The sequence below is a fragment of the Symphodus melops genome (assembly GCF_947650265.1).
Source record: "Symphodus melops genome assembly, chromosome: 10".
NCBI lineage: Eukaryota > Metazoa > Chordata > Actinopteri > Labriformes > Labridae > Symphodus > Symphodus melops.
The window spans coordinates 1,976,468-1,987,094 of NC_136700.1; the positions used below are offsets into that span (position 1 = coordinate 1,976,468).

The 10,627-nt window shown below is 43.3% G+C and overlaps 2 protein-coding genes across 3 annotated transcripts; one reads left to right on the forward strand and one right to left on the reverse strand.

Annotated features, from left to right (window-relative positions):
- The first annotated feature begins 203 nt into the window (after window positions 1-203).
- vstm5 (V-set and transmembrane domain containing 5) lies at window positions 204-4,044 on the forward strand. 2 transcript variants are annotated; one of them, XM_079354128.1, is made up of 5 exons: window positions 486-565; window positions 1,142-1,248; window positions 1,500-1,826; window positions 3,220-3,363; window positions 3,763-4,044. In XM_079354128.1, exons 1-5 carry the CDS (start codon window positions 555-557, stop codon window positions 3,792-3,794), a joined length of 621 nt encoding a protein of 206 aa, XP_079210254.1. In that variant the 5' UTR covers window positions 486-554; the 3' UTR covers window positions 3,795-4,044. The 2 variants fall into 2 exon arrangements, with proteins under 2 accessions (XP_079210255.1, XP_079210254.1); XM_079354129.1 differs by lacking the exon at window positions 1,142-1,248 and having other exon boundaries at window positions 204-565.
- med17 (mediator complex subunit 17) lies at window positions 4,011-10,156 on the reverse strand. Its single transcript, XM_079354127.1, has 13 exons — window positions 10,055-10,156; window positions 9,172-9,416; window positions 8,300-8,463; window positions 8,006-8,225; window positions 7,760-7,896; window positions 7,507-7,588; window positions 7,225-7,377; window positions 6,976-7,106; window positions 6,276-6,460; window positions 6,012-6,149; window positions 5,764-5,881; window positions 5,521-5,680; window positions 4,011-4,763 (listed from the first exon to the last, which is right to left on the reverse strand). Exons 2-13 carry the CDS (start codon window positions 9,404-9,406, stop codon window positions 4,555-4,557), a joined length of 1,932 nt encoding a protein of 643 aa, XP_079210253.1. The 5' UTR covers window positions 9,407-9,416; window positions 10,055-10,156; the 3' UTR covers window positions 4,011-4,554.
- Between the last annotated feature and the right edge of the window lie 471 nt (window positions 10,157-10,627).

The window sequence follows — 10,627 nt, forward strand, 5'->3', positions numbered from 1 at the left end:
GCGAGTGCTGGAAGAGCAGGAAGTGGGGGAGAGGTAGCAAGTAAGCCGAGAAGGACGTATGGGAGTTTGCTCTACAGTCTTCCTCTCTGAAGTGTGTGTGTGTGTGTGTGTGTGTGTGTGTGTGTGTGTGTGTGTGTGTGTGGGATCACTGAGCGCTGAGTACATGTTTGTTTAGTAATCTCTGGCTCAACCTGTCTGATAGGTGTAGGCTGGCTGGCTGGCACTGACTTGCACAAGTATGAAGAGAAATCCAACACAGTCCTGAGAGAGGAGGAGAAGAAGAAGAAACGCCAGCACCCTGATTTTTCTGGTGAAATAAGGAGAACGAGGAGAGAACACCTGCTGAGAGCACAGAGAGAAGAGGAAAAACCTCGGGGGAGGAATGAGGAACTGCTGTTTTTAAAAGGCGAAAGACTCAGAGAGGCGAGAATGTGAAATAACCCGGAGGAGATTCTTCTCTTCGGGTCGTCCAATGGACCTGGGATTCTAATGTGGCATTTAAGGCTCTGGGATGTACAAGAAGTGGCTGTGTTTCTCAGCATCACATTGTGCATATGTCACCTCGGTAAGCATTTTTAACATGTTTTTATTGTTGCTCTTTCTAAAGGAACAAAAGTGCAAGCTTGAGATGAACTCACACTACTTAACAAGCATTATTACCTTTACATGTAAACATCAAACCCACACAGGTCTTTTTTTAAAAAGATGCGTCTCAAAACTTCTATCTTATAACATTAAGACTTTATTGCCTCGTTGCCGTGTGTGTGTGTGTGTGTGTGTGTGTGTGTGTGTGTGTGTGTGTGTGTGTGTGTGTGTGTGTGTGTGTGTGTGTGTGTGTGTGTGTGTGTGTGTGTGTGTGTGTGTGTGTGTGTGTGTGTGTGTGTGTGTGTGTGTGTGTGTGTGTGTGTGTGTGTGTGTTAAAAGACACAAAGAGACGCCTTCCCACACGCCATTGTTTCTTAGTCAGCACAGGTATTCTCAGGTATCTAACCTGTGCCTCATTAAACAAACACACCTCCAGCAGAACCAGCTCTCACGCTGAAACTCCTGTGAAAACATTTAATGAGGGGTGGCCAAAAGACACGACACGAGGACAAGCTCTGCTCGCTTCTTTTTCTCAAACTGGTGCTTTTTTTCTCAGCTTGTTGGACAAGTTTCCGTCCTCCTGCCTGTGTGCTCAGAATCTCATGCAAATGAGTGTAATTGCTCAGAACAGGGGGGCCGACTGTGTCCTGCAACAGCTGAGAGGTGAAATATTTCCTTTTTTTTTTAAAGAGCTTCACTTTATAACTCACTGAGAGGTTTGACCTGTAATAACTGTCCTACTTGGACGATGGTTAAACAGTAGCTAAACGTCTCAAAGGTAAAGGGGTTTATTATACTGCGTGTAAACTCTCTGTCTCTTTCTCTCTATGTATTTTTCTTCTTTTTCAAAATGCATTTTTATGTGGCTATGTAAACTACATCTTTACATCTCTTCGCCTCTTTTGCATTGGCAGCTGGAGCCATCTCCATCCGCTCTCCCCAGAGGAGCCTCACGCGCTCGGTGCAGGAGGACGTGTTCTTCTCCGTGGATGTTTCCTGCATCGGGATCCCAACCATACAGTGGACGTTCATGTCGGGAGCGGTGAGCCGCACCATAGGGACTTGGGAGCCCGGGGTGTACACCAACATCACGGTGGATTACAGCAGCAGAGTGCAGCATTACTACAACGGCTCGATGGGTCTGTCGGACCTGCGGCTGCAGGATGCTGGGTACTACGTGGTCACTGTCACAGACACGACAGGAAGCAGCAAGGACGCCGGCTTTGTGCTGAAAGTGAACGGTTAGTGGGCAGGGACGTTTCTGCGTTTGTATTGTATTTATGAAACGTTCAAAAGTGGGAATTTTACTCACAAACACTTTCATTCAAGTGAGAGGATCAGGAACAAGAAAATCAAATTGGAACAAAACGCAGGATAACAGATAACACTGAGGCATTTTTCTCCACCCATCATGGAAGAACAGAGGAAACAAATAGATAGATAGATAGATACTTTATTGATCCCGAGGGAAAGGGTCCCCCTGTCTGTGACCCCCCCCCCACATCTCAAATAATCCAATGAAAAGTATTCAAGTATGAAGCCATGCTAAGGGATTAGATAAACCAAGTTATGTTATTTATTTTCTGATCTATAATCTGGCCGAGCTCCTCGACCTCTCTGTGAGACAGCAGGTAGTGGAGGAGCTGTGGAGACATCATGAGTCCAACAGCTTTCACTTTGTGACAGACGCTGAACGTGTTTGGACTCAGTGTGCACGTCATTCTTTAGTAACGCTAAAACAATAATTCTTTATGCAGCACTTTACACACGACACAGCTGATCCAAAGTGCTGAACAGATAAAAAACCAAACAACATAATAAGAAACAATTTGAGTCCAGTTTGACAGCTTGAATTTCCCTCGGGATCAATAAAGTATCTATCCATCTATCTATCTATCTTTGCTTGATGGGTTATTGACATGTTAAAAGCAATTAAGTATGAGTATGTTTTAAGGCTGGTTTTGAAAACATCAATAGAGAGAGAGAGAGAGAGAGACAATCAGCAGCAAAAAGAATTAATGGAGTAACTCAATGAAACACAGCAGGTGAGCCACATTATTTAAATTGAACAGAAACTGATCGATTGCTCTGTGCATGTATCCCAAGCGTGTCTGACAGCAGCAGGCTGGTGTGAAGGTGTGTGTGAAGGTGTGTCCCCCCCCCCCCAAATAAATCTGAGCTCGAGTGTGATCAGACTGACTGTATTTAGATGTTTTGTTTTCATAGTGAAAGCTCAGAGAAAAAGGAACCTGCAGAGTCTTATTCTAGTATCAGAAGCGACCCGACATTTTTTATCTTGATTTGCTTTTTTATTTGATTTATCTGATTTTGTCAAAGCAGAAACTCCTGCTTTATCGTAGCTTTTCATCAGCAAACACACATTTATCAGTGATTTACATTTAGACCTGGGGTTGTGGTGTTAGAGGTACATTATACACACACTCTTTGGGCCTTAAGCTAAAGATTACACACACAACCATGTTTAACCATTTTAAAGAAAGAAAACACTTCCTGCCTCACAGCTACCGTGCGACCTTTTCTCTGCATTCCTGACATGTTTGTGTTTTTGGGAAGAAGTCTTTGCCCCCACCGGGAGGTAAATATGAATTGTCTCGTGTGTTTGTGTTCCTCCAGAGGTCATCTACGAGGATCTCCAGTACCTGTCCATCTCCGCCTTGGCACTGGCCTGTTTGGCCGGGCTCCTCATGCTGACCATGTGGCTTCTAGATAAAGCCTACAGGAAGATAAAGGCGTGGAGACGAAGGAGACAGATGCCAGGTAAACTCACCATTCTGTAACGAAGATGCACCTCAGGAGAAATGACACAGCAGCTCGTTGGACAGTGGTGCTTCTTTCACATGCTTAAAAAAAAAAAGAATAACCACAGACATGTTTCTACACATCAGTCTCGTATAAACTCGTATTTGTAATGTTCGTTTGCCCTCCAGTTCAGTTTACTCAGCTTTGTTTTTCTTTCTCCCGAGTCATTGTGTAGTCTGAATGACTGCGGCTTTATGGGCGTGAATGTGTGTGTTGAACTTATCCATTCTGTCTGAATGCAGGAGTGTGTGTGTGTGTGTGTGAGTACAAAGGTCTGTGTGAGTTCTATTATAGCATTATTGCACCGTTGTTTAAATGTGCGACGTGTTGACAAAGTTTAATTCTCTCTCTCTGCAGAAAATGATGCAACAGAGCTGCGGCCTCTCTGACAGACGTCTGGCCGTGTAGCTGAAATTAAAAAAAACACCCGAGACTGTTCAAACATGTCAGAGCTGCAACACGAGGAATACTTTATGAAAACAGAGAACTTTTTTTTTTTTGTGCAGCACATGAACGATGTCTCATTCAGTATGAAAAGTGTTCACGTCTTGTATTGACAGCACGCCGCTGATCAACCTGGATGAATGTAAATATATTACTCAACATTTGAAAAACAATACAAACTGTATTTATTGTCAATGAGGATGAAATGTGTGATTCTTTTACGCCTTATTCACAAAAATCTTCCACATTTGAAAACGGTCAAAATTATAGAGCGAGTTCTTTATCTCAGATTCAATGAAGAACATATTTTCATTTTTCACACTAAAAAAAAGGGAAAATAATAATCTAAATGTTCTCTCTCTGCCGACTGCAGAAACATTATTCACCGTGAGAAAAAAAAAGAAAAAGATGAATTGACGAGAAATCCTTAAAAGGGGAAAAAAAAAGTATTCTGAATTAAATACTTTTAAAATGACAATTAGCATAAATGAAAACAGACAAAATGTTTGTTTGATATAAATCCAAACGGCGGCTGGAAGCAGAAACTTCTGAGAGTCCGTGAGTTTGGTGGAGTGAGCGTACGAGGCGAGGTAAGAAAAACGAGCCCCGTGTGCTGCTGTCGTTGACACATTTGAGGTCACTGGCTTTGAGTGTGTGTGTGTGTGTGTGAGAGAGAGAGAGAGAGAGAGAGAGAGGAGTCTGCGTCTAAGGACACGGGGTCAGAGCAGCCATGAGCAGCTCCATCTTGTAGACAAAGTTTCGTCCCTCCATCTTGCTCCAGTAGACCTCTTTGGACGGCCCCCTCAGGTGGCTCCACTTCCCCTCCTGGATGACGTCGCTCTTGGGCAGCTCTTTGGTCTGGCTGCGGGGGAACTGGACCAAAACTTTGCACCCGCTCTCCGGACCGTTCCGCACTGAGAAGACAAAACAGATGATGGTACAGGATTTATTTATGATCTGCATCCTGATCCTTCGGCTTGTATCGACCCGTCTCACTGATGGTGAGATGTTGACTGATTTCCTGCTTATCTCAAAATCTCAACAGACACCAGAGGCTGGGTGTGACCACGTTGCATTCTGCCACGACGGAAAACATGAACTTCATTATCTGAAAGAAAAAAAAAAAAGTCTAATCTCTAAAAAAAAAAAACCTGCTCTCAGGTCATTTAGGGGAGATTTCCGTCTCGTCTGTAAACAGCTGATGATTGATCCCAACTTCCTGTCTGTGTAAAGTATGAGACATGCTTCTGTCTGGAGCTCATCACAGAACACGTTCAAACTCAATGTTTTCATGAGTCAATTTAAAATCATGATTACAAACGACTGCGTGCGAGTGTTTTCAACTTCAGTTTGGACTTCTCTGCTCGCTTATTTTTCCTGTAATTTAGTTGCATCATCTTTTTTGTTTTAAATCGTACTCTCGACATGCCCTCAGTGATTCCTCCAGATAAAATGAAGGTCTGATGAATTATCTTTAAATTCAGACAGACTTTGGAGAGTCGGCGCACAGACACAAAAACCTAATAAAATCTGATTGGTCGACAGCGTTTAAGATCTTCTTGGATCTTTCGTCCCTCGTGTAGCAGCACATGAAAACAATAATACATATATAAAGAAAATAAAAAAGCTTCATGGGGAGTTCCACCTCAGAATCAAACTCCCCCGTCTTACCTGAGATGGCGTATTCTCCGTTGGGCGAGGCGACAGTGACGGCGGAGGCGTTTCCAATGCTCTCCACTGGGCCCAGGCCGACATGGTTGCTGAAACTGAGGACGTGCCAGCCCATCACTTTGGCCAGCTGCTGAACTGCGTGCACCTGATGCTGAGACATCTGAGGGAACAAACACACGGTGACTTTCACAAGAAACATGAAAAAGCTCATTACAGAGAGAAAAAAAGGGAAACTGGGAAAACCTGCGAGAGGAGGAAGTCCTGCAGCTCCTGCTCCTGATGCGACAGCGTGACCACACGGCCGTCTCTGTGCACAACTCTGATTTGCTCGACACCGATGTTCAGCTGCAGCTGGATGGACCTGAACATACAGCATGTTATCGTCATCGATGCTGCCTTTAACTTACAGTTAATGGAATACAATAATTCTCCTCTGGGTTTCCCATATCGTCGACCCCTCCCTCCCTCATCCTTCCCACCAGCTCACTTACTTGCAGATCTGCTCGTAGCCCTGAGAGGTGATGAGCACTTTGACGCTGGACTCGTACACGTCGTTGATATTTGACCAGTGAGCCTGGATCTGAGGGTCCTCGATGCGGCTGGCGAGGCTGTCGATGGTCCGTGCCGTCCTGACGACCACAAACGAAAAATAATAATGTGTTTTTTTTGTGTATAAACTGTAAATGTGAAAGCCAACTTGTTTGAATGACCGTATTATTCCTGAACTGAACCCCTGGAAGGACAGCCTGAGTTACCTGCTGCGGAGGAAGATGTGTTTGGCCTGCTTGATGATCTTCTCCAGCAGCCCCTCATTCTGCTGCAAGCTGGAGATTTCAGATTTGTCGTAGGCCTGCGGCCCGGCCAGGCGCTGCCGTTTGTGCCCAAAGGGGGCGCTGGCTGGATGTGGCATCACCACGGAGCTCAGCTGCTGCTTGTGGAACTGAAACAGAAAAAAAAACATCAAGTGAAAGATTTATACTGGTTATAATTCTAGTTATTTCTCTAGAAAGAGTCTGATGCTGAAAATTAAAGACTGAAATAAAACTGGATTTTAACAGACTAATGGTTAAATGTTAAATACAATAACAGGAAGTGAGCACATAAAATGTCACCCAACTGGTAGTAATTATTCCCATTTTAAAATATATTAAAATTATTATTCCTCTCTTATAATCTTCAAGTTGAGTCCTGTAAAAAAATAATAAAAAAAACATTTCAAGATTGTGTAGTTGGACCGATGTGATTTTCTTTAAAGGGAGGTGCCACAATTGATATTTGATTTTTTTTTTTTAAATATGAAAATGATATATCAGCTGATGTTAATATTCTTATTACTTCATACAACAAAAGTTGAGAACTATAAAATTAACTTTCATCAACACATTACAGTAAAAACATTTCTGTGTAAATGTCAGCTCCGTCTTAAAGGGCCTTTAGCAGCGAGCGTCTCTTCACCTCTCTCATCATTTGATGCAGATTGTGTTCCAGCACGTAAAGATGGTCGTCTGGCTTGGGTTTCTCAGGGGACGCCTTGTGGTTCTTCTTCTCTCCCGTAGAGTGGCACAGAGAGATGGAGAGCTGCAGACCTACAACGATGATCACAGTTTGTTTGTTTTTACGACTGCATGAAAAATGACAGCCAACGACGGGGTCACAGAGGTGATACAGAAGTGTTCCTGAAGTGTTCCCGAAGTGTTGTCTGACCTGGGAAAGGCTGCGAGATGATCTGATTCTTCACAACAATGTGAGGGATCTGGGATTTGATCTGAACAGCTTCCCTGGAGAGCTGCGCGAAGATCTCCTTACAGAGCAAAACGTTTTGAGCCGCTTCGAGCTTCACATGCCACGCCTGGGTTCCTGCAGGGAGAGAGAAGAAAAAAAGGTAAACAAGAGAGGAAAATCTGGAAAAAGGCAAGAAAAGTGCTGAAATAGGATTATAAAATGAGACGTTGAGCATAATCAGAGTTCACGGATTATCGGACCTACCAGCTTTGGTTTTTGGTGGTCTCCTGAACAAGCTGACAGTTCCCAGATCACCGATGTCTGGAGCCTGTTTCTGGATAGAGACCTGAAGACATGAAAAAGCAAAATGTTTATGACATTTCGAGAAAAAAAAAAAATGTGCGTTTGGTTGCAAAATGACAGAAACATAAATACATGTGTTAAATTAATCAACACGGTGAATTTTAAACGCTGGTTCCATTCTTGAGAGACGGGCTCAATCACACTTTCCTCTCACCTTGATATAAGCAGATCCCTCCAAATCACTGGGGATCTGGACATCGAGGGGGCAGTAGTCCTCTGGGATCTTTTTGTCCAGATCAATGTCTGTGTTTTTGATCACCTCAAACGTGCCATGGTGAGGAAAAAGGGAACCTGGATGGGTAAGTTGTGGGAAAATGTATTATAGGACACGATAGCAACTTAGCCAACCCTTAAAGCACTTTACAGATTTGACCGGCTGCACATAAATCCATCCCATCACCTGCACTCCTGTAGCTGAGATCTCCGAGGATCTTGTCGCCCACTTTGCGTAGTTTCCACTGCGAGCGGAGTCGCAGCAGCTCCGAGTTGAAGTCCCTCTGCCTCCTGTTCTCCAGGTTTTCTGCGACCGACTTGCTGAGCTTCTCCGCTCCCTTGAGGAGGAGCTGCGCCGCTGTGCCCAAAGATTTCTTTTTACTGATCAACTGGAACACCTGCGGGGTCTAAAGTGGCGACAAAACAGCCGTTACACACGGGGCCAAAGTGAATGTGTGTCCTGTTGTGTGACATGCGTTACCTTGCCAGCTGCTGGGTCCTGAGACACTGGGTCTAAGGCCATGTACTTCTTCTCTTTCACCACACTGAGCACGTCATAGAGCACACACATCTCCGTCAGCGCACTGCGAAGATTGTTACGCACCGAGTCCCAGGGCCAAAGAGAGGGCTGAAACTTCACTGTACCTGTGATGGAGACAGAAAAGAAACAAGAGTTGATTTTGTTCTGAATCTACCGACCTGCCTTCACATGACACGTCTTTGGTTTTGTTACTGCTCTGAAACGCCGGCTGCCTGTCGTGATGTTGTAAATCAAACGCTCGCTGAGGACTGTGACGTCACAGGGCACGCACACCGGACCAGCTCCGTGCAGGGTTGTGTTGCTAAATGAACAGGTGGTTTGACGCCGTTATCGTCGGACTTTCCAGGAGTCTAAAACCAGATCTCTAAACCAGTGACACAAGAGAAAGGCATGATTGCACCATTTTTGGACTTTATTAAACTTTGTTGGATTGATGCCGTCTTTCTAACCGGAGGCTTGTATATGCCAGCAGACTGATAATATTTCACAGTTATTATTTATCAAAGTAGGTTTCTGTTTGATCTTAGGATGTGATTGTGCTCAACTTCTTTTTTTTTTTAACTTTATTGAAGCCGCACAGCTTAAAATATCAGGAAATAAGCCACCTGTGAAAAGTAGTACAACTTGTTTTTGTATTTATGTAATGAACTCGTGAAGTTCAGGACTTCTGACGTTGAGTTTGACCCTCATGTTTTAAAAAAAAAAAAACCCAAACTGAATTTCTAGTGTCTGATCGATCACTTTTGGAAAGAGAAAATAAATAACATGATATGAAATCAGTTCAGAAAGGTTTCTGTGTCTGTCAACGTTACCTTCTTCTTCCTCTGGCTCCTTGCCCCACTCCCGGTCCCTGGGTTCGCCCTCTGCGCCGCCGTCCTCCTCGGAGTCTGATCCCTGACTAAAGTCGATCCTTTGGGCCAACTTCGCCAGGTTCTGGGACATGGACAGAGGTGGGACGTACGTCTCCGTCCCATCCAAGGCCACTTCCTGCACCTGCTTCTCACAGGAGGACTCGATGCTCACGCTCACAGGCGGCCCACCTGACATGACGGCGATGCTGATATGAAAAAAAGCAAGCAAAGAAAAAACATTATCCACCTTTCTTAGAGGAAAAAAAAAGAGACAAACAGATCTCTCACAACTAAACGTAAACATTTAACATCTCAAACCCTCCGATCTGCTGAATCTCTGCACATCTTCCATCTAAACACTCACCTGTACTCACAACCCTTCAGGTAATCTATTACTCTTCCTCGTGCACTCTGTTTTTTTTCCTTTATGTGTGTTTTTTTGGTTTTACTTTTCTTTGCATTTGTGAAGCACCTTGTAACAAATTGTTTTAAGAGTGCTTAATAAATAAAGACTTATTTATTTACTGTCATGAAGGCAGGTTAAATATCTCTATGGAGGTAGCCACTAGATTGTCGTCTTTACATTAATTTAACCCATTTAGTTGTTTTTGTGAGCAGTTTGTTTGTTTTATAGTTACATTACCGTCTCTTTTTTAAGCTTATGTCCCTGTGTAAAACAGTTAAAATACTACCTGAACAAGGTGGATTTGATTGTGTATGAGTGCTGCTAGCTTTGTGAAACAGTTAGCATCGCCTCTGTGCTCAACTCAACCGACTCATTAAGAGCACAGAATTATTAAAATAAAATAACATAAAAAACATCTTCAATGCGGGCAAATCTTACCTGTGGTATCACAAAGTACACTTGTGTTTGCAGGGTTTTCTCTTATCGATGTGTAGTCCTTTCTGCTAACGCCGTGTTTGGATGTGGCACATTCTACGCTGTTATTTGGTAAGAGCTGCTCTCTGCTGCCCCCTGGCGGTGTGCGGGTGAACTCGACAGCGGGTAAAGTTACGGGTTTAATTAATATTATTCCATTTTTGATATTTATAGCATTCTTTATTTTTATGGGTAATTTAAACCCTTCAGTTACTGACGTGGTAAATGTGATTTTACTCTGAGTAAATATCATATTCACTGCAGTAAGTGGAGAAACAGCAACCCTCTTTTGACTGGTTTAAAAATGATTTAAGATATTTTTACCTATTTCTGGAATGGTTGTTTTGATTCCTGGCTATTGTTGTTGCTCCAGTTTGTTGTCTGCTCTTGTTTGTTTTGTTTGATATTAATTAATTTATATATATATAACCCCACAGTCTTAATTGATGTTTGAATTAACTTGTTCTGTATATGATGGTGTTGTTTGTTCGTTGTTTGTATTCACCTTGAGTGTTTGTTAAATTGCCAATAAATACA

Coding starts and splice junctions, on each gene's coding strand:
- vstm5 (XM_079354128.1), top strand. Junction 1,827..3,219: donor CTTTGTGCTGAAAGTGAACG/GTTAGTGGGCAG, acceptor GTGTTCCTCCAG/AGGTCATCTACGAGGATCTC. Junction 3,364..3,762: donor ACGAAGGAGACAGATGCCAG/GTAAACTCACCA, acceptor CTCTCTCTGCAG/AAAATGATGCAACAGAGCTG.
- med17 (XM_079354127.1), bottom strand. CDS start 9,406: ATGTCAGGTGGGCCGCCTGTGAGCGTGAGCATCGAGTCCTCCTGTGAG. Junction 8,226..8,299: donor AGGACCCAGCAGCTGGCAAG/GTAACGCATGTC, acceptor TCGCCACTTTAG/ACCCCGCAGGTGTTCCAGTT. Junction 7,897..8,005: donor TCTCAGCTACAGGAGTGCAG/GTGATGGGATGG, acceptor TTACCCATCCAG/GTTCCCTTTTTCCTCACCAT.